This window comes from Schistocerca gregaria, chromosome X (assembly GCF_023897955.1).
Source record: "Schistocerca gregaria isolate iqSchGreg1 chromosome X, iqSchGreg1.2, whole genome shotgun sequence".
Lineage (NCBI taxonomy): Eukaryota > Metazoa > Arthropoda > Insecta > Orthoptera > Acrididae > Schistocerca > Schistocerca gregaria.
In genome coordinates, this window is record NC_064931.1 from 329,319,103 (window position 1) to 329,343,524 (window position 24,422).

Here is a 24,422-nt window from a genome sequence, read left to right on the forward strand (position 1 = left end):
ATTTACACGATTATTTTGTGTGGTTTGTGCATGTGTTGTTCTGCGTCTCTTGTGCTGTAATCGTCTTTTTGTGGTAATCAGGTACTGTGCCTCTTCAGTTATGTAGAAACCCACACACAAGCAAACTATCACTCACAGATTAGATTAATATTTGTTCCATAGATCATGAATACGACACTTCGTAATAATGTGGAACGTGTCAGTTAATAAAAGATGTCTGTACAAGATATTACATTACACAAAATATTGCATGACACTAATGTTTAAGCCCCCCCCCCCCCCCCCCCCTTAATTTATATCTAAAAATTCAGCCAATGAGTAGAAGGAGTTGTGATCTAGAAATTCTTTTAACTTATTTTTAAATGTTAGTTGGCTATCTTTTTGTGACATCACAAAAAATACTTAAGTAAATATATGCACTTGACAATGAGAATAAATTTTCAGAACACATGTTGCTAAGCATGAAAAAATACATAACTGGTGCTGTATCCAAGCCAAAAACACTTGCTGCAAAGAGAGCAAATGTGTCAACTAGTGCTTCAAGTAGCCAAACAAAAACACACCGTGACCGTTGCCCAGAAATTAATGCACCTCATTTTTCTTCAAAAATTCTTTATTGAACATAATGAGAATTACAAAAGAATGGTGTTTTATCTACACACTGTTTTACCACGTAATCTCCATCCTGTTCTACGGCCTTCCTCCAGTGAAAATAAAGGCGTGTATGCCCTGTCGGTATCAGTCCTTGTCCTGGTGGCAGAGCCAATGCTTCACTGAGTGAATCATCTACATTCGAAGCATTGTTTTCGGCTAAGAAATAAAATGCAGTGCATTACTTTCTTGGCAACCCTCGTAAATATGGTTCGAATAATGCAAATCACGACGATCAAAACAATCACAAAGGTGTGCAGATGCAGTGGTGACAGTTAGGAAATGGTTGGGATTGGTCCCGATACCAAACTCTAACCAACCTAGTTATGCCCATCAGCTACTATGCCGAGTAGTGTTTGGCAGCGACAGGAGATAAGACCCAAATTGTCCAGACCTTTACTCGTTTACCAGCTCAGATTTGTTGTGTAGAGCACCCTGGTGTCAATAAATTTGGCCATGTAATAATTGTTAACACTATTTGACGACCAACACCATGCATTGTATTTTAACATTAGTTATGTCAATTGTTTTCTCTATGAACATTTGTTCATTAAGTGTAAATCATGAGAAAGTCATAAGTATGTTAATGCAGAACTGGGGGTTAATTAAAATTGTGAGCATAGAAAATTTGACCGGAATGATAAAGAATGTCAAACAGCGGGGAAACTTAATTCCAGGAATGTAAAACATGGGTTACACTGTAGTTGTTCTCAATGTGAGCCATTATAGCATTATCCATACTCGAGAGTCACCACTCTCAAACTTACTGCACCACACAATTTTATGCTTCTATGGGAGAATAAGGGCATTAAGGTGCACCTCTTCGCAGGAAGTAATTTTTTTTTACACCCTCAAAATTGTATCACCAGAAACAAACATGAATCATCACTTTACAGGAATTTACTTGACCAGATGGCCACATATAACTTACCATACACATACAAATAGAAACGAGGTTAACTCAAACTACTTATGGAACTCACTGCACTGTAGACTTCAAGCATAAAAATTAACGGAGGTGTAAAACAGTTTAAGAAAAATGTGCATCATCAAAGCCAGTAATGACTAAGAGAACAGCACATTAGTACTGAAGAAAAAATTAGCTTTTCTAGCCTTCAAATTAAACATTTCTAACACAAAAAGGACACAAAATAGTGTTGCTTCCATCATATTTTAGTCTGTAGGCTCTCATAACTGACGTCAATGCAAAATAAATTTCAGGTGATTAGAGCGAATCAATTTCTTCTTCTACTTCTGCAACAACAAAGTGTTTTGAACCCTCTGTTGGATTTTCTTTTCGAGTCTTCTGATGTCCACAGCTGGCTGAACACTGCTGAAAAGCAGTGTCACATTCATATATAAAAGATGTGTTACCCCATTCTTTTTCTTTACACTAGGGATTATTGGGTAAAAATATCTCAGGCTTTCATTTGTTTATTGTGTCATTAGTTAAGTACTTGCAGCATGGAGTACAAGGAGGAGTAAAGTAGTTATTATTACAAGTCAGAAACAAAAATACTATTATTACATTGCTGCTGATGTGAATTCCTGGCATGCCTATACCACCCAAAGAGCACTGCAAACCACAGTAATTCAATAGCTTCTAGCCATCCTATCTGTTAAAGTTAGGCTCATTCATATAAGGCTTTACATCTTTCTGGAATTTCCTTTTGTTAACACCAATTTTTTTGGCTAACACATGTTAAAGTCTACATCCTGACCAAAGCCATCCCTGTTCTCCACTACCACAGGTTTCATACTTTGTTTCTATAGAAAGAAACTTCCACATGGGAAAAATATATTAAAAAAAAGATTCCAAGACTTACCAAGCGGGAAAGCGCCGGCAGGTGTGTGCGAGTGTACACCTGTCCTTTTTTTCCCCTAAGGGAAGTCTTTCCGCTCCCGGGATTGGAATGACTCCTTACCCTCTCCCTTAAAACCCACATCCTTTCGCCTTTCCCTCTCCTTCCTGAAGAAGCAACCATCGGCTGCGAAAGCTAGTAATTCTGTGTGTGTGTGTTTGTGTGTTTTGTTAATGTGCCTGTCTGCCGGCGCTTTCCCGCTTGGTAAGTCTTGGAATCTTTGTTTTTAATATATATATATATATATATATATATATATATATATATATATATATATATATATATATATATATATATATAATGTGGAAAACGTAAAGGGATAAAGAAAAATGTAAACCTCTACACAGAAGAACACATTTCATAAAAAAGTCTATAACTTTTGCTTGTTTTTCTTTGGTGCAGCAACAGTGTACACTGTACCCTCAAAACGGGATAACTCTGTCATTATTTCGTCAAAAACATTGTGGCACATCACAAATAGTTTAATTATTTCTATCGCATTTACTGCATTATTAAACGTTATGGAGGAATGCTGACGCTCTTCTGTATCATTCTCATTATCAGTTTCTTCCTTGTCCAGGTCCAAGATGCACACTGAACTATCAGCGATAATCATGGGTCCTGTAGTAACAATGTTTTTTCATCGATGTTCACATAATCCTTAAATGAGATCTGCTCTTCAAGTCGAGTCCATTCTTCATCATTAGGTGAAATATCGTCAGTATGATCATTTCCACCACGATCATTGACGTCATCTCAAATCTGGTTTTTTGGAAACAGTTCTGAATGGTATCATCTAAAATGCTGTGCCATGAAGCTGCAATGTAGTGCACTGTCTATCAGAAGAAACAAATTCATTAATAATTTCTCAAAGTTTTCTTTGGCTCGAGTAGCACAACATGAAATAAATGCCAAGTGAAAATCTTATCTGTAAAATGTTGATTTTCATTTCTTCCTTTTTTCGATGTTTACACGCCTGATGGTATGCTGCATGAGCATTTTGTGATAATGCAACTTGATATTATGTATCATTCCAACGACAAATGGCTGGAGCTCCCTCATGCTATTCGCAGGAAAGAATTCCATGATCACATTTCTCAAATAAGAAGTAAAGTGAGGATATGTTGCACACCTGCCTACGAACAATAAAATCTTCCAGCCTGCTGCACCCATTTTCACATCAGCACTTCGAAGCCAGTTTTCGAAAACTGGTCCTAATCCACGATTTCTTGTTACCACAGTATTCTGTGGGAAACGTGACAATGTTCTTAAAACAACGGGGCTTGACAAATTTCCTGATTGTAAGTAGGGGGAGCTTTTCACTACCATCATTGTTACCACACAACAGCACTGTTACACATTGTTTACTCTGTTTTCCTCCGTGATAGTTCTCACCTTTAAATGCCACTATACGGTCAGGCATTACATTGTGAAACAAGCCCGTCTCATCCACATTGAAATTTTTTTAGGAGCATATTGGGATGTCAGTTCTTTCAAAGGGGCTTCCTTCCAATCTCGCACTGTCTCGCAATCAACACTTTTGCTTTTGCCACATACATCGACAGCTGATGCCACGTCTTACCATAAATTTGTGCAGCCAAACTTATAAGCACTGAAATTTTCCACACTGAGTTGAATTGCAAATTCATTTGCTTTTTCACAAAGCATTGGGCCTGTTTTATGTTGCCTGAACCACTGCAACAACCAATCTTCCACGTCTTCGTATTTCCCGTCCTGAATGCATGTCCGCTTACTAATAGAAATTCCAAACACACATGCACTATCTTCTATTTCTTTTGCCTTTGCACCTACAGAATTTAAAGTAGACACAGAAATTTCTAATTCCTTGGCAATATCCACTCGCTTTCTATTACTGTTTTCCTTCACAACTCTCAAAATCCGTATCTTTTCAGTGATAGTAATGCTTTTCTTTTTTCTTACCCTCATGTCACCAGTTCTCAAAATAATTAGAAACACAGTAATACTGTACTATAGCCTATACAGTATCAGGTGTGATGTCTTTCGGGATTCTCAAGTGACATGCAACAATTCTTGTCCAGTTGTGCCCTAGTTCAGCAGAAGTCGTGTAATCCGGAAAAACAAATGAGTGTTACACCTACTACCAATCTTCCCTATTGCTATCACCACTGCCGTAATAGTAAGCTTCATACAATATACTGTACTTTCCAATACTGTACAGTCTCTGTATAACATTTTGTTTTTGTGACAACTCTATTATTTCAGTTTATACTGTTGTTCCATATCTGTCAATCTATAAAACAACCTCAAGTCTGTCACATTAAAAATTCAGTGTTGGTTGGATTCAGATGCTTGCAACGAAGCAATTTTCTAGTTAGTGACCATGGTGCTGTATTAATAGATAGAGCTTAGGCCGTTATTATACTATCAATTTTCTTTGACATGGCGCCAAAGGGGATATTACACTGTCGTCAAGAATTTTGTCAAAGTTCCTTCATAAATGGCAGATGATGACTAAATACTATTCTCTGCAGCTCAATTTTACTTATGGCATTGGCAGTGTAGTGTGCTGACGTTGGCAACACCATCTTCATATAATGCAAATATTTTGTAATGAAATGTTCATTTTACGAGTATAACTAATTTACTGAGTGGACAAAGGTACATACAAGAATCTGTCAACCATAGAGCAAGAAGAGATTTTATTATTTACTTTGTGGAGAAATGAATTCCCAGCAATGAAGGGTCATTGTCAACATCAACACACCACGCCACCAATGCCATAAGTAAAATTATCCCTGATCTGCATTTTCAAACACTGCAATTGCATTGTCACTGCACTTGCAAGAGAAGCAGAAGAAAAGGAAACATACTTGGGTGAAGCCATGGGCTTCACGGCGAGATGCAAAAGTAGTAGTAGTAGTAGTAGTAGTAGTTCTTGTTGTTGTTATCTTCAGTCTAGAGACTGATTTGATGGAGCTCTCCATGCTACTCTATCCTGTGCAAGCTGCTTCATCTCCCAGTACCTATGCAACCTACATCCTTCTGAATCTGCTTAGTGTACTCATATATTGGTCTACCTCTATGATTTTTATCCTCCACGTTGCACTCCAATACTAAATTCTTCTAGTCAAGATGTGCTACAAATTTCTCTTCTCCCTAATTCTATTCAATACCTCCTCATTAGTTATGTGATCTACCCATCTAATCTTCAGCATTCTTCTGTAGCACCACATTTCGAAAGCTTCTATTCTCTTCTTGCCCAAACTATTTATCATCCATGTTTCACTTCCATACATGGCTACACTCCATACAAATACTTTCAGAAATGACTTTCTGACACTTAAATCTATGCTCGATGTTAAATTTCTCTTCTACTGAAATGCTTTCCATGCCATTGCCAGTCTACATTTTATACCCTATCTACTTCGACCATCATCAGTTAATTTGCTCCCCAAATAGCAAAACTCCTTTACTACTTTAAGAGTCTCATTTCCTAATCTAATTCCCTCAGCATCACCCGACTTAATTCGACTACATTCCATTATCCTCGTTTTGCTTTTGTCAATGTTCGTCTTATATCCTCCTTTCACGGCACCGCCTATTCCGTTCAACTGCTCTTTCACGTCCTTTGCTGTCTGACAGAATTACAATGCCATCGGCAAACCTTTAAGTTCTTATTTCTTCCCCATGGATTTTAATTCATACTCTGAATTTTTCTTTTTTTTTTCCTTTACTGCTTGCTCAATATAAGGGTTGAATAACATTGGGGATAGGCTACAACCCTGTCTCACTCCCTTCCCAACCACTGCTTCCCTTTCATGTCCCTCAACTATTGTAACAGCCATCTGGTTTTTGCACAAATTGTAAATAGCCTTTCGCTCCCTCTATTTGACCCCTGCCACCTTCAGAATTTGAAAGAGAGTATTCCAGTCAACATTGTCAAAAGCTTTCTCTGAGTAACAAATGTATTCTCTCACATGTTCCAATATTTCTACGGAATCCAAACTGATCTTCCCAGAGGTCGGCTTCTAGCAATTTTTCCATTTGTCTGTAAAGAATTTGTGTTAGTATTTTACAGCAGTGATTTATTAAACTGATAGTTCGGTAATTTTCATATCTGTAAACATCTACTTTCTTTGGGATTGGAATTATTATATTCTTCTTGAAGTCTGAGGGAATTTCGCCTATTTTGTACATCTTGCTCACCAGATGGTAGAGTTTTGTCAGGACTGGCTCTCCCAAGGCTGTGAGTAGTTCTAATGGGATGTTGTCTACTCACAGGTCCTCGTTTCGACTTAGGTCTTTCAGTGCTCTGTCAAACTCTTCACGCAGTATCATATCTCCCATTTCATCATCTACATCCTCTTCCATTCCCATAATATTGTCCTCAAGTGCATCACCCTTGTATAGACCCTCTATATACTGCTTCCACCTTCCTGCTTTCCCTTCCTTGCTTCGAAACAGGTTTCCATCTGAGCTCTTGATATTCATACAAGCGGTTCTCTTTTCTCCAAAGGTCTCTAATTTTCCTGAAGGCAGTATCTATCTGACCTCTAGTGAGATATGCCTTTACATCCTTACATGCTGAAGATATACAACAAAATTTGCTACGGGAGCTGCAAGTCGAGGACGTGAAGCTGCGTGAAAACCGCTTTGGGAATGGACAAGAATACATTCAATATGTGCTCAAGAAAGTGGCTCCTCATATTATGAAGCTGAACACTCTCCTCATAAAGGCTACATCTGCAAAAGATAGACTTACTTTAATACTGTGATTTCTAGCTACTCTAGTTTACAGTACAGGTATAGCACTCTAATGCTGCACTGCACATTGATGAAAATAATACTAGAAATGTTTGAAGCTATTTATAACGCACTGAAGGAGAAGTACGTGAACGCAAATAAATTTAATACGTACTGTAGTCATGAAAAATTTTTATTTCCAGAGAAGTTTTAGAATTTCTCCTTTATGTGATCAGGGGTATATCCTGGCTGTACTTCACAGCTAATAGCATCTGCAGTTTTTTTATAGCTCACACTTTTTCTTCTGTTTTTGTTTTAGAGATGTCATAAGCTACACAGTGCTTCATCTACTTCAAATATTTCTATCAATTTTCTTATATATGCAACATACCATGTAAATTTGGGATTCGTGTTGATAAAAATTGTGTGTCAGACAGCTGCAGCGATGCTAGTGCTCCAAGCGGTTGGTTTCTCCATGCAATAAACATAAGATGAAAGCTTCCTTTGATCAAATCTAAGGCAAGGTGCTAGATTTGATCAAAGAAAATTTGACCAATAACTAACTTTGACAAAGTTCCTTATTACACTATCAAATTTCATTATAGTCTAATATTGGCCTTACCAATCAACTTCCCAGCAACCCACTCTGAAACACTGCATCATAACTTGTGCACACTGTAGATATTTCGCCGGTACATGGGGTGGGGGAGGGGTGGGGGGCAGGCTATCAGTGGGAAAAATGTATAAGTGAAAGAAGTATAAATGAAGTTTTACTGTATTTATGTTTTGGCATATTACAGTAACATTCCCTTCTTTCAACTGCTTGTTACTGAAATCGACATAGGTGACCTACCAATGAAAGGCTAAGGATTTTTTTAACCAATAATTCCCTTTCTTCAAATAAAAGCACAGGAGAGCAACCCTCACAGATGTGAACATGACACTGACTATGGCATGTGTTCTAACAATTACGGACAAAAATATGATGATCCTAGTTTATTATTATTATTATTATTATTATTATTATTATTATTATTAGTAGTAGTAGTAGTAGTAGTAGTAGTAGTAGTAGAAGAAGAAGAAGAAAACTGAAATGGCCCACAAACTCTGAAGATTTTATTTTCATGAGTATTTCTCCATGTTGCAGTCTAAATTTCTTTTATGAATGCGTTTTCCATTCTAACATTTACAAACTAGCCTGGAACAATTTATGAATGAATAAACGAATGCAGCTCTTAAAAAACTAAAGAGCCATTTGTCACATTAAGCTCCAGTTAAGTTTCGATAAAATAGTAATATTGAATCTTACCTGCTAATAAGCATTGCCACCAACACTGGTGTCCATCCACAGTAAAGAACTTCTCGTGTGTGCTTATTCTGCTTTGAAATCCAAACCCACAAAGGAGTCACGAGAACAAAACCAGAAATGATAAGTGGGGCCAGCCAGTCAGTTTTCCCTGGAATGAATTACAATACTTTCAGAAACAGAAAACTGAGTTTTGGAAATAAAATTTCATTCTAATTGAAAGTTGACAATAGAGGTTTTTTTATTTAATAAAATGTTACAACTGTTTACATCTGTTCATACTCGAGATAACAATGGATTTTTGAGGCAATGAGCTGAACCTTTTGATAGTGCAACTGGGTGACAGCAAGGCAAATAAATCCATAGTTGCTCCAAATTAAACAAAATTTATTAATTCACTGTAGATAGAAGCAACAGTTGCTGTAACTACCAATTTGGTGTGTGCACCGTTTCATAGCTTGCACATGAAGTTTGTGCTTGGTGCAACCACTACAGGCCACTTTGCTGCAACCCCTGTTGGAACTAATAAATATATAGGCTGTCGCTCAAGGCGCCGCTGGCCACTTGTGGGTTGCTAATTGAATTGTACCTTGTCTTTTGTGTGTGTGTGTGTGTGTGTGTGTGTGTTTTGTCTGAGCAATAAATTACAATGGTCTTGAAGTTAGAACAAAAGTAAAATAATTTATGATTATAAAATGGCATGGACAAAAGCATAAAATGTCTTGTAATCAACACAGTTGCAAGATTACACTGGAATGAACACCTGTCTAACTACAGAAAAAAAATTTAATCTCGTTTTCTTTGGCCTACGTATTTTTAACCCACACCATCTACAATATGGAATATGAATAAGCTGTTTCATATACAGAGTGAATCAGGAGGAAAAGTCCATGCTTTGAGAGGTGATAGTATTGGTGATTCTGAACCTACAACTTCATAAAGACATATGCCCTATTCTGAAATGTTTCCAGGATAAGAACACATTTAATGTACATTGTTATTTATTTTCTCTATTATTCAGTACATTGATATTGTTTACAACGTGACACAGTAGAGTAGAAGAATTTGTGATGAACAGTTTGATACAGTACACTTTTAGTCTATCTAGTGAGGAAACTACCTCAAATTGGCCTACAAAAACTACCCAAGCTACAGCAAATGCATGTCATGTAAGATTTTCAATATTATCTCACTCTCTTCACACAAACTATTAGCGCTAAAGAAAAAATGAATAGGGGCTTTGTTGTAGGAAATGTAATGTAGTTGAATTTTATGCTGTGACAGGTTTTTGCTAGTGGTTCCAGTTTTCAAGTAAGTCAAGAAAACCACACAAAACTGACATTAAATGTGGTCTAGCTCTGAAAACATTTGGAATAGGGCATATGTCTGTATGAAGTTATTTATTCAGATTCACCAGTACTATCACCCCTCATGGCATGGATCTTTTCTCCTGTCTCACCTCATGTTCCTATTCAGTAGTACACTATGGAATACATGACCAGGAAAGCTGAAAGTCTAAATATTCCAGACATATTCTCACTCTAAAACAAGGAATTCTAAATTTTAAGAAAAGCTGATACACACAGCAATCAGGGTAATCAGAAAGACAAAAATTTCTTTCTTCCAATTATTTTTATGTTGACATGTGTTGTACATGCAAAGCCACATACAGGCACCTTCAGAACAGTTCAGCCTGATATGACCATGGAAGAGCAACCAGCAGCACTCATCAAAAGAATAAACTGAACTAGAGCACCAACAAAACTCAAGACTGGAAGATAAGAAGGTATAACTTCCACCACTGATACAAGTCCTTAGCAAGTAAATCATTTTCTCTCTGAATTTAAGAAACTTTGCCTTGTGAATAAATTTTTCAGTCTGGTTATATCATTAGTTGTAATAAGTGCTGACGGGTAATGTGACACACTAAATAGGAGTACAAGTGAATGCTGATGCCACCTCTTATCAGTCAGGCATGATGGTTAAGTTTGTCTGGCTAACAGCCTCTAGGAGGCACAGCTCATCTATGTTTTAATTCTGTGAGCATGAGTGATTTCATAGTTTGTTATTGTATGTTGATCATGGTGAGTGTACTGGGGTGAGGTGGAGGTGCAGTGTGGGGTGAGGGATGGAGAGAAGTGGGAGGCAGGGAGGTGGTTGGGGGAAAGCATCTAGCAGCTCACAGTAGTTGGGAGCTGTCCGTGGGCTAGCTAGGGGTTTAGGTAGAGGGGACACATGGCAGACGTCCGAGCACTATTTCATTTCACAAGCTAGGGCGCGAGATGGCAGCGCACATCAAGCTGACAAGTACTGCGCGAGGGTAATGAGAAAGGGGAGGGGTGTGTGTGTGTGTGTGTGTGTGTGTGTGTGTGTGTGTGTGTGTGTGTGTGTGTGTGTGTGTGTGTGTGTCAAGCTCTGTACCTTCCGTGCATGTATTTGGCAACGAAGCAGTGCTTCCATCTTTAGGTGAGTCGTCTCCTTTATTCCTAAATAATTTGGTGTCCTCAACCAGAAATTTCCTTACACTAACAATTAGATATCTTACAGGCTACCACTAAGCATTCAATGGAGGTGGATATAAAAATCTGTGTGTTTACAGGAATGGATATGGCTTAAACTCTGATGTGGAGATCTATGGCTATGGTGTGGGGTGAAATTCTATGTTCATTTAAATAATTTTGTTTTTCTCTCTCTCTCAAAAAAGTGTGGTATGACTTAATAAATGTCTTAGTTGTGCGTGAGACTTAACAGTTATTTAACAGAAACGTACAAATATTTTCTATGTTCCTTTAAATGAAATATGTGTTTATGTAGAACTTCTGAAGGAGAGAAGACAAGTACTGTGTTCACACAAGTCTGGTAGAAGGCAGGAGCTGTGTCATCAACTAGTAATACTTTGCCTTTATGTCACTATAGGTCAAAAGATGTAAGTGCTGAGACAGTAAATTTCGTTTTTAAACGACAGTTTATTTTACAACAAAGTAGCTTCAAGTATTTTGGGGAAAAAAGCCCTTTACATTGTTATGAAATGAACAATATTATAAACATTTACAATGAATTCAGTTTTAGCAGTTTCTATAGCTGTATCAGATGGTTGATGATCAAATTAGGTTAGCCCTAAAATGACTAGTACTACGAACACTTGATTCACAGAGCATTTTCCTTTTTCATGATGTCTGCTGCTGTTGATTGAAACTTTGTACAATTCTACTCCAACAGCTATAAACTGTGGAATAAGAAGTTAAAAACAGTGTTATGCATATGAAAATTTAAGAGTAGTGTAATCTTTTAGTGGAAAAATATAAAAAAAAAAGTCATAGTTTCAAAAATAAGATCACAAGTAACTAATTCATAGAAGGTTAGAGGCTAGTTACCATTGTTACGCCTCTGCACAGACTGATTTCTTGCTTACTTATTTCCATAAACAATTACTATTTTATTAGCCTATTCAGTCTTCTTTACAAATTTTGGTTCTTTTACAACTGCAGTCTTTACCTTTAAGTGCCCAAGAGAGGCCAATATACAGTACTTTATAGACAGTAAAATGAAGTTCATTGTCATTATGAGTGTACGACTGAGTGGTGCTACTGTTCATCTAAACTTATAGTGACAGGAATTTAGTTGTAATAAAAGTATTCCACATTTACATACACACAGGCAAGATAGTACTACAAGTTGCAGACTAAAGATGACACTAGTGGTGAAGACTCACTACCTACTGCAATTTGTATGCTGTGTGTGAGGAAATTAAACAGAGTGCAGTGTCCCTATTTTAGATGTGAGCTTCAGGAGTACACCACCACCACCACCACCACCACCAATTTAAATATTTTCCTTTACTGTCAACATGGTTTAAGTCAATATACATTCACTTGGAAATAACCTGAAGATATTTAGCACAATTAGTATTTACTACAAGTGGTGGAAGTTCTCAGGGGAGTGACAAATATTTGAGAAAGAACAGGAATTAAAACTTTCCAGGTTTGTATGGCTTGTGGCACAATAATACGTCAACAATTAGAAAATCATGCTCAGTTCATACCTACCCTGAAATACACAAGCACATCAGTAATTGCGTTTTCCACAGTTTGTCACATTTCACAAGTAACTGTTCCATTTATCTTTTTTGTTCAATTTTTTGCATTTTCAATCACTAATTTTCCTAGTTTCATAGTTTTAATAGATTGGAACCATATTTAAAAACTGCACAAAGAAAATATTAGTACCTATAGCATCATAGAGGACAGTTGATATCCATGAGAGAAGAGCAAGTGATGTAACGTCACCAAGACTTGCTGCAATTGGAGTAGCTACATTATCGGGATTGATGCTACAATGCCGTGAGAAAACTATCACTGCAGCAGTTGTAAGACCTAAAAAAGAACAAATAGCTTATTAATGCAAATTGAGCACAAAGAAATTTAACATAATTATCAACGCAAAACAGTACTTATGTATCAGAATGATGACAGTAAAAGATGTGCATCATGTCAAAGATTCCCCAATTTTTATCCACGCAAATAGTATTGCTCCACTAAGTACAGATTTTGGTTTGATTAGAGGTTTTCATGATCAATTACAAAGAAAAAGAAAAGTTACTTCACACAAATGAAATCCACAAACAAACAACAAATATTAATATTTACATACCTGTCACTAGAAAAGTTCCTGAAGCCATATAATAATGTTAATTACAACTAAATACAGACAAGAAAATAACTAGAGAGTTAGTTTTACCTAAAACAAAGCTGGCAAGTGAAGCAGTCACTAAACTGCTGGCACACATAAGAAGTGCATGGTCAAGCCGCACACTCCTGCTCTTGAAACCTCCCATCACTATTGCCACAACTGAAGCAAGGAATCCAACCACATTTGCCTGACACTGTGTGAAAGAAGATACACAAAAAAATCAGACTATCGCTACAATAAAATATGCCAACATTGAAAAAAAAATGAAAACATGCCTTGGATAATTTACAAACTGTTAGTAACTTTACAATTACTAAAGCCATAACTTCCTGATAATCTACATAGTCATATTTACTTGAGAAATGAACACACCAACTGTAAAACAATATTGATACTCAGATATTTAGGCAACAGTTACATGTCCCAATATACAAACTATCACAAGTAATACTTCACTATGAGTACAAGCAATGAAAATTCTGAGTAGAATACAAATGAAGGTAAGAATGGAGATTATGACTTCCACTACATAAAGTAACAAGTTTGTTTCCACATTTGCATTTTTCGAAGTACACAGACCAGAGACCACAGTCTAAGCAGCCAAAGACACTGTGTGTGTGTGTGTGTGTGTGTGTGTGTGTGTGTGTGGAGCTATTTCCGATGAAGGTCTTGTTGGTCAAGAGCACACTTTCTGACAGTCTCTCTGTTGTGCCTATCTGCAACTCAGCATCTCTGTCATAGGTGAGTAGCAACTATCCTTTTCATAATATTGTGGCATTTTATCTTGGATTTTCTATTGACTTTTTAAAAAAGTTTGCATATCCTGGTGAACTGATCATTTACTGAGTATTTCATCATTCACAAAACCCTTTAGTGGTAGATTATGGTGACAATGTTCAGGAGCACCACATTTGTGTGCATTTAAGTGAACACTTTTTAGCGGAGTTCAATGAGAAACGCAACACTATTTTTTCTGAAAGCAGGTTTGTTTTATTCAGGATTCCAATACACCACATTATTCCCTACTCTTAGTTACAAAACCATGTTTTTCAACAAAATTTCTTTTCAATGTGATGACCTCATGCCACCTTATTGGGAGGGGCTGTATGCCCACATGGTACCACTCTCCTGGTCGACATTGGAGCCAATGTCTTGTTGTAACAATAACCTCTCCATCACCCACGTAATGCTTCCCATGGAGTGCATGCTTCATTGGACCAAACAGATGGAAGTCAGAAGATGCGAGATTCAAGCTGTAGGGTGGATGAGGAAGAACAGTCCAACGAAGGTTTGTGAGTTCCTCTCGGGTGTGCAGACTTGTGTGAGGCCTTGCATTGTTGTGGAGAAGTTCATTTGCACAATACACTTCAGAGTTGGTTGTTGCACCATAAGGGAGGACATAATACAGCATAACCCTTTTGTGTCCCGGAAGACTGGTCCCACGACTAATGGCTGATGGTGCAGCTTTGAACTTTTTCTTCAGAGGAGAGAGGTGTGGTGCCACTCCACGGACTGCTGTTTTGTTTCAGATTCAATGTGATGAACCCATACTCCACTGCCTGTGATGATTTTTGACATAAAATTGTCACATCAGCCTCATAATGCGAAAGCAATTCTGCATAGATGGTCCTTCATTGCTCTGTATGGTGTACAGCGAGGCAGTGAAGAATCCAGTGGGCACACACCTCTGAGTATCACAACTGGTGGACAAGTGTGTCAGCACTACCAACAAAGACATCCATTCTAGCAGCAGGGTGTCTTGATTGTGATCCGTCAATCACCTCAAATGTGCATGTCTGCATGTTCCATCAATGCAAGTGTCACAGCTGTGTCGGCCTTGTTGCAATAACAGATGTCTCTCCCAACTCACCATGCTGTTGTTCACTGCCACATCTCCACAGACATTCTGCAAGTGCCTATGAATATCTGTTCTGGTTTTCCGCCAAAAGAATCTCAATGACAGCTCTGTGCTTGGAACACACCTCTGTTACAAATGATATTTTGAATACTACTTATAGTGCCGCCAACTATTGGAATTTCATGAAACAAAAGGGGCTGAAGCGGGAATATTCCATGATGTCCCACAACAAATTCCGCAGTTTTTCAACCGTAATTGGCTGAGGAAAAAAAAAGTGTTGCAATCCGTACTGAATATCCCTTGTACCTTCATACGTTTGTTTTTTCTAAAATTGTTGATCTGCCTGCCAGTCCAATGAAATCAACTGATGGAAGATATGATACTTCACTTTTACTCCTGGGCATGCTTCCTTCCAACAGTCTGGCAGTTCTAGGGGACTGATGACCTCAGATGTTAAGTCCCATAGTGCTCAGAGCCATTTGAACCATTTGAATAATCATTTACGAAATTTATGCTTACTTTGGAACATTTCTCAATGAACCAATAGTAACAGCTGCTACACTGATCATCCTTTATCACTTCCTTTTATTAACCACAATGAGTTTCCTTAACACTGCAAGTACTGGCTGAGAAGAAATTACATTGATTGTCACAAAAGCTTCAGTGCTCAAGCTTACTCTCTCACTATAGGCTGTCTGTAGTACATTAGAATGAAAATTGTCACTAACACGTGTCACATACACATCATGTCTACAATGAAGATGTGAGGGGGTTAAGATATTAGCCTTAGTATCCAAGAGAAGTTATGTTCAAACCTGTAATAGTCATTTCTAACAGTTTTCTTTGATCTTAATCATCTGTTGTGAACACCGGGTTAGTTCCATTTACAAAGTCATATATATTTAACCAATTCCTCTGTCTTCCAGAAACTTACCTTGTCCCACTAAAGAAGTCCTTTGCCTCTAATGACCGAGCTGCCGTCAAGGCACTGAACTAGAAACTTCTTCCCTACAACGGAGGTTAAATAAAACAGACCCAAACAATGCCATGAATAACACATGTATACTCACTTTTGAAATCTCAATCACTAGCTGATACTATTGATCTAACTGCACAGCTGGATATGGAGATTAAAATGGGGCATTCATTACAAACAAGAAGCAAATATGCACTTTCTGTGTTAGTGCACTGCTGACAGAAAGATAATTAAGACGTGAAAAGTGAACTGAAGTTTCTTGTTACAGTAGTAGCTCAAGCATGATACTTTCAATACATCCTCTGGCAATAGCATCCTCTTGGAAACCACCTTAAAGTCACCAGCTTAGTGGTACCTGAAGTTCAGTGGGAAATTATTTTATAAATATCCACTTAGAATCCTCATTCTTGACACTGAGATAAGTCTGAACTGCAGGCCTCCTTGAATGTCTTTTATAGCTTTGTCAGGTGATGCCTGATATAAAACACTAAAAATCAAGAGTGACTCACTCTGACATTCAGAACTGTTCCATAAGTTTTTTTTTGAATATTCAAGAATACCAGAAAACACACTAGTCATGTAATTTATTTGACAAATGTGCATATGATCAGGTGTCAATGTCACAAACCTCTGACAATGCAGACATCCTAGTAGGATAAGGAATGTTGTACATTTTAATTACAGTATACCTGAAGCTGACACCGCCCCTCAATAATTTTCAGAAATACTGCAGTGCAGTGTCTGAGACACTGTAGTAATCAACAGCTGCATTTGATTAAGAATGAACTCACAAATAGCAATTTATGTTTCTGTATCAGCTGTAGAATAATTCAGACCTAATCAAAATTTATGATGGAGCAGGACTCGCACCCAAATTTCCTGTTTGGCACGTGTGGTCACTGTAACAACATCAACTATCTGAGCATGCTTCTAGGAGTGGCCCAAATCTTCATTTGTCCTGGTGTTTACACTCTAAGAGTCTACAGGTGATGTAGAAGCAAAACAGCAACTTGCAAATTTATTCTTAACTTAATTTGGCTGTTGGTCATCAACGCAGAGTCTCTGACATCGGACTATGGTATTTCATGCCATTGCAACAAAATGGTGAGAGAAAACTGTCTCCTCACGTGGGTGAATCATGGTAATGCAGTGCGAGCACAAGTACACAGCAGGGGAAATGGAGATTTGTGCCACTCCTGGAAGCATGCTCGGATACCAGAAGTGATTAAAGTGACAGCTTGCAACAAATGGGAAATACAGGTTCGAGTTCCAGTCTGGCACAAATTTTCATTTGTACAGAAATATTCTACAGCTGATGCAGAACCATGATTGCAATTTGTGAGTAAATTATCAATTTCCAGAAGCCTCTATTTTTCCATAAATCCTATGTGAGCAACACAAATTCACAATAATTCATTACTTTTATATTCGAAACCAAAAGCTGTATGGATGGCCAATGTACCACCTCACTTAGGTCTTCAACAGCAAAAATTTAATTTTGCAGACAGAAGCTGATACATTGAGATTCTGTTCCAAATGTTCCTGAGCAGTCATGCTTGTTAGGTATTATCCATACTGGTGTTTCACAAACCTGTATCAATGTAAGATTTCCAACAATCATGCTCCACTGTTGCTTAGGTGTATCCATGTGACCTAGATTAGCTTGTGTTGATAAGCGAGACGCAAGGGTCATCTCCAGATTTCCTTTGAGACCCAACAGTGCAGGTACAAGTATAACAACTTCTGTCACTGCTTCAAACACTGTCCAGTGCTGAAAGAGTAAAAAACTAGTTTATAATTCCTAACCTATATTTATAATTAGACTATAGACTGAATTCTAGATGTGAACTACCAACTGCAAAGGTATCATTTTGTTACTTGACGTCTAACAAAAGTCAACTATTCATTAATATCGTGTCTGAAGTAGCTAATTTTGCACGTCATCTAAACCACAAAGCATTTCCATTGTATTATTCCTAAACATCACAATTAGTTTCATTCATCTTCACATTATGAAATAATGTTATATGTCTTACATATCAGTGCCTTATTTTTTTTTTTTAAATAAAATTCAAGGCCTTTTAGTAGCCAAAACACACTTAAGTATCCCATTTGATTTCAGAGAGAGAGCCACAAATCCCAGTTCGATATAATCTGTATGATAGTAAAGAAAATAATAATAATGCCAGACCAAACTAACTTTTCAGTAGATTAAAGGAATAAAATATTGACTTTTCATAGACATGTGAACCAACTCAGTTATTCAACTGGTGAAGTAATTCATACTGCATTATGAGCCTCTTTCCCTTGGACTGTGAAATATTCAATATATTTTTTTTCTGATCTTCAGGAAGACAATTCTCTACAACAGTTCAACAATAACGAATCATCTGGGGGCATGCTTTAAGCAGCTGGTAGAGGTGCTTTTGTGGGCTGTTAGCTTCAATACTTCATATCGGAGGGGTGTTACCAGACAGAGAAACAGTTGGCATCCAGCACTGAAGTGGCAAGTTGCGCCCTAACTCTTACACTTGCATTTACAACCTCAGCCGGCCAACACAAGCCACTGCATCCAAATATTTTTGGTCACACAAGCTGACCATAGCAGCAGAGGTTTTATCCTAATTAAGACAGTTATCGTAAGGGCCCACAGAAAATCTAGTGCACACATCTTCCGCATGTGTGGTTTCAGTGATCTGGCCATAATCAAATGTAGCAAGATCTTGTGTCACTATACTACACATGGTGTGTACAAAGTATCATTACAATACAATGCCATTCATTATTATTACTATTATTATTATTTTAGTGTGCTCAATGACACAGTTATAAGCATCATTGCTGAATATGAATGTATACATCAAGTTACATGAATAAAACAGGTCTTCACAAATAACTTACTGCAAGTATGTTCTATACATGCATTATCAACTTCTTGGAGAATGCTTGAGAGTGCCAGTGATTAGAACAAGGAAGGTCACCCCTCTGGACCAGAGAAAGATAACCCTTCCAGCTCCCGTTTGCAAAAAACTGGCAGAACATTGGACAACTGAGCAAAAGAAAGTAAAGAAGTTTTTTTACTTCATCCTCCTGTGTCAATATTCACATCTCCACATACTATTATGTTAGTTTTGGGGGCTGAAACACTTTCCAGGACTTCTGTTATTTTGTGGAAGAAAGTATCCACATTATCACAGGGTGTTCGGTACAAAAACAGAATAATTAACTTCTTATGGATGTTTAGCTTTGTTAGTTCAATGGCTGCCAATTCAAAATGTTTAGCTACACTTACTGTCTATGTATAAGGTGAAGATATCACTAAAGTGGTTGATACACTTTTGACATAGTGTAGTTTGTTGTCCTGATTTATCTTTAAGAAAATGAAAAGCCTAGTCGTCCTACCTCTGACAAAAGGTATTTGATCATGTGTGGCCCCGCAAACATTTGATGTATTCTAAATCCACCATCCTACCTTCCCCGGTCCTATTACAGTGCAGACCATGCCATACTGTACCCCCATCTCTCTTTGTTCCCACTGAAGTGTGTGCCTGGTCAGCAGTCATCAGCACTACCTACAGCTCTGCACTGACTCACCATACAGCACAGGGAAGGTGAAGTTGATCATGATGCTGGAACAATTCAGCCACACTCACACTGAAGCTACCAGGAAGGGAAGCTATCTAACACAGGTCACCACCTATACTGTATATTGTGTCCCTATCCAAGCTATTCCCTATCCTACCCACTATCACTAACTGGTCATCATTTGTAAAATTCTTACACCAAGGCCCTAACCCTCAGTCACATGATTCAGCCCAGGACTTGGCCTGATACGCCTCCCTTAACTTTTCCTGCAACTGAGTGCTTACACCTCTGCCATGACTATCACCTAGCAGCAGTAACCTCTTCTTCCTAACATTGGTGGTGTTCCTAGTCACAGTCTGCTGCACATTTCCTACTTCTGTACCATCTTGAGGCTCCTCTCCCCTCAACTCTGGCAGCTGGAATGTGTTACTGGTAGATTTAATGAAACTGTCAGACCACATCCTCCGCCTGCTATCCTTAATACCAATTGCCATTTTCCAACTACTACCCTCATCAATGCCTTCCTTCATCCACACTAGCTCTCTCCAAACTTGATCCAACTCTGCCCAAAGTGGACAAATATTCCTTTCCTGCTTCTCTTTTAAACTACTGCTGCTGTGTATTTTGCAGTTCCAAGGGAGGGCCTCAGTGACCTCCTTACAGTTCTCTCCACTACATTCCTTCCACTGAAACAACATGCTACTCCTTAGGAAGATCCAATCTGCCTGTTTGACATTTACTCCTCCACATACCTGCCATGACATCTGCTTAGCCAGTAACTTGGAAAGTTTGTGTGGTTTTAGAGGCCTAAACATCTGTCATATTTTCAATATGTCTGTGTGTTACTTGTCATGAAGAGTTGCTTTACGTAAAATGTGACCACAGCAGAAAAATGAGGATTGGCAAACTTAATTGAATCAAACAAGAATAGGAAGGATGGTGAGTAAAGTTATCTCAAGTTTTTATCTTCCCAAAACTTCAATTTTAAATATATGCCAAAAAAAATTGAACACTTAAATGTAAAATTTCAGAACAGCACATGGACATTAGAGACTCAAGAATTTAGTCATACAAGTCTGACTCTAAGAAGTTGTTAAGACTGGTTTCAGCAGCACCATCCTACCCCAGAAACCTAAGAGCTAATATCAATAAGCACTGGTGTTGTCAGAAATGAGAAGATAAACTACCACTTGTCCACAGGCATTGGGGTGCAAAGTCTCAAGCACAATGCTATTATTTTCAGGCAGTGCAACTGAAACAGTGATAAAAGTGCAGCATCTTGATGCCGTGAACAGCACTAAACAAGTCCAATACAAAGTTTCAGTTATCACCACCACCATTCTTTTTTCCAACTGTCATTGGAAACAGCCAAATGAAGAGTTAAAAGAATTCCTAGCCTTTACACTGTACTACTACCGTTCGTCCATTTTTTATGTAAGTGGGATGAAGGAAGGTTCTAACTCATTTGAACCTTAACAACAAAAAGTAAAATTAGACAATACTAAATATATAATTCATAGTGGTCTTTTGCTGAACAGGGTCACATGGCATCATGAACAGACCTTTGCAGAAATTGTTCACTGGTTGGTTGGTTGGTATGATGAGAAAGGGACCAAACTACAGCATCATCAGTCCCTTTTTTTGCATTCAAACAGGTTGCAGAGTAAAACAATTACCCAAGAGAGTCTGGGAAGTAAAAAAGGCAGAAAACTAACTAGGAAACACACTGAAAGATATAACAAGAGGGGCAAGACAAAAGGGGAGAACATGCATTAAAAGGAAAAAAAGCAGGAGAAGGTATTAAAAGAATATAGCAAATGGCCTGGAGCGGCTGATTGCAAGAAGAAATAAAGGATGAGCCAGCCACTCTGCAACACACTAAAATCTCCAGTCTATACAACAAGGCTAGAGGAACACAGACAGAGAAAAGACCAACACCTTGGCAAACAAATAGCAAAGAAAGTGAGGAAAGGGTGAAATGGAGGAAGAGTGGAGGCCTGGGAGAGAGGGCCAGACACCCACCCCTAGATTGTGTGGTAAGCCCTTTTCCCACAAATAAAACATAGAACTATATCAACCATTGACACAGTGTCTCCCAAAACCATTGGCAGTGTGGTGGGAAGGTTAAAAGTCTGCCGCAGAGTGGTTAAAATTGGGCAGTCTAATAAGATGTGGGCGTCAGTCAAGTGGGAACCAAAGTGACACTGGGGTGGGCCCTCACGACAGAGGTGGTGACCATGAGTCAGCAAAGTTTGGCCAATGCAAAGCCGGCAAAGGACAACAGAGTCCCTGCAAGTGGCTGGCATGATTGACCAACACGAATTCATTGTCTCCTTGATAGCACATAGTGTATTTGGTGTCCTGAGAGAGTGCCATTCAGTATCCCAGATCCTGAAAACTTTACGGCCTAAGACCGACTGGAGATCAGTCTCCAATGAGCCGATCTCCAGAGTTGGTTGACTGGTAGCCTGTTTTGCCAGCCTATCAGCAAGTTCATTGCCCAGGACGCCAACATGTCCTGGCATCCAAATGAAGGACACTTAATGTCCAATGTTTCTGATGGCATAAAGACACTCCTGGATGTCATTATTAAGGAATGGAGAAGGAAGCACTGGTCGAGAGCTTGTAGGTTGCTTAACGAGTCACTACAGATGGCGAAGGACTCATCTGCGCAGGAGCGGATATGCTCAAGAGCTTGAGAGATGGCTACCTACTCTGCACTGAAAACACTGCAGCCATCTGACAAGGAGCACTGTTTATTACATCCAACGTGAGCAAACATGAAGCCAACGTAATCACTGAACATAGAGCCATCGGTGTAGACTATTTCTGAGCCCTGGAACTTGCCGATAATAGAGAAAAATTGCTAGCAGTGGGCCTCAGAGGGTACTGAGCTTTTTGGGCCTTGTGATAGGCCCTAATGAAGCTGTGGTCAAGGCATGGACCATGGAGATGTACCTGAGTTGAACCGCAAGAAATGTGGTACAGGGAAACTGCCAAGTTGAGTAAGAAGCGTCTGGACATGGACTGCAATTGGAATTCCCGATCTGGGTCGCCGTTGGGGGAGATGATCACCGTGTTAGGGAAAAGGAGAGAGTAGTTTGGATGGTGAGGCGAACTATGAAAGTGTGCGGTATGAGTCACAAGCAGTTGTCACCTGATTTGCTATGGTGGAACGCCAGCTTCCACGAGGAGGCTATTCACTGGGTTCACTTGGAAAGCTCCCGCCACAAATTAAACTCCACAGTGGTGTATAGGGTCCATCACCCGCAATGCTGAGGGTAAAGCTGAACCACACATCAGGCTCCTATAGGCACGACAGGACTGCACAAGGGCTTAATACAGCTGCAGCAGTGTAAGACTATCAGCAGCCAAGTTGGTGTGTCTCAGGCATCGTATAATATTAAGATGCTGCCAGCACTCTTCCTTACACTGATGAAGATGGGGAAGCCAAGCTAAGTGGGCATCGAAGACCAGTCCCAAAAAGCAGTAAGTCTAAACTACATTAAGTAGTTGGTTATTGAGGTAAAGTTCCAGATGTGGGTGGACAGTACGACGACGACAGAAGTGCATGACGCAAGTCTTGGCGGATGAAACCAAAGCCGTGAGTGAGGGCCCATGACTGCGCCTTTCATATGGCTCCCTGCAGTTGACCTTCAGCCACATCAATGGAAGAGGAGCAGAAGGAAATTACATAAATTATCAGCATATAAGAAGAGGAATACTGAGGACCCCAGTTCTGCTGCAAGGCCATTAATGGCAACTAAAAAGAGTGGGACGCTCAGTACAGAGCCCTGTAGGACCCCATTCTCTTGGATGTGGAGCAAACTATGTGAAGCACTGACTCAAGCTCTAAAAATGCAGAGCGTTGGGAGCAGGCCTCGGAGACCCCACTTGTACAGAGTTGCAAGGATGTGATGTCACCACATGGTACCATAGGCTTTCATCACATCAAAAAAAGACAGTAATAAGGTGTTGACACTGGGAAAAGGCCATTCAGATGGCGGACTCCAGGCAAATCAAGTTGTCAGTCATGGAGTGACCTTGGCAGAAACCACCCTGGGATGGTGCCAGAAGACCCCGAGACTCAAGGAACCAACACAACCACCAGTTCACCATACATTTGAGCAGCTTGCACAGAACACACTTGAGGCTGACAGGATGACAGCAATCTACGTCTAGTGGTTTTTTACCAGGTTTTATCACTGGAACGACGATACTTTCTCACTATTGCAATGGGAATTCGCCATCACTGCAGTTGCGGTTGAAGACAGCATGGAGGTGGCACTGAATCTGCTGGAAGATGTTTAATCATTTGGGAATGGATGCGGTCTGGCCCCGAGGACATGTCAGCACGATTGGCAAGGGCACTGTGAAATTGCCGCTTACTGAAGGGAGCAGTATACGGCACAGGGTGGCATGGAGCAATAGGTAGGTGGTGTTGTTCCACCTGCTGTTTTAGGAGACGAAAGGCAGAGCAGTAATTCTGAGATGCAGACGAGCGAGCATAATGCTTGGCGAGATGCTCAGTGATTACTTCTGGATCGACATATACAACTGCATGTGTGCAAAGTCCATGTATACCTGCGGGAGGGGTCTGATATCCGTAAAGGAGTCTGACCTTGGTCCAAACCCAGGAAAGAGAGGTTTGCGTTCCAATGGTGGAGACGCAATGTTCCCAACACTCCTGCTTCTGTAGTTTGATAAGTTGATGGACCCAGACACGGAGCTGTTTGAGGGCAATAAGGCACTCTAGGGATGGGTGGTACT

At 39.2% G+C, this 24,422-nt stretch overlaps 1 protein-coding gene across 2 annotated transcripts in view; it reads right to left on the minus strand.

The window, feature by feature from the left end:
- Positions 1-24,422, minus strand: part of LOC126297849 (solute carrier family 41 member 1-like) — a 329,510-nt gene that overhangs the window by 51,828 nt on the left and 253,260 nt on the right. For both annotated transcript variants that reach the window (XM_049989112.1, XM_049989113.1), the window contains 4 exons: positions 17,659-17,838; positions 13,282-13,426; positions 12,771-12,917; positions 8,548-8,695 (listed from right to left, as the gene is read on the minus strand). In XM_049989112.1, the coding sequence (XP_049845069.1) occupies positions 8,548-8,695; positions 12,771-12,917; positions 13,282-13,426; positions 17,659-17,838 (620 nt within the window). The remainder of the gene's footprint in view (positions 1-8,547; positions 8,696-12,770; positions 12,918-13,281; positions 13,427-17,658; positions 17,839-24,422) is intronic.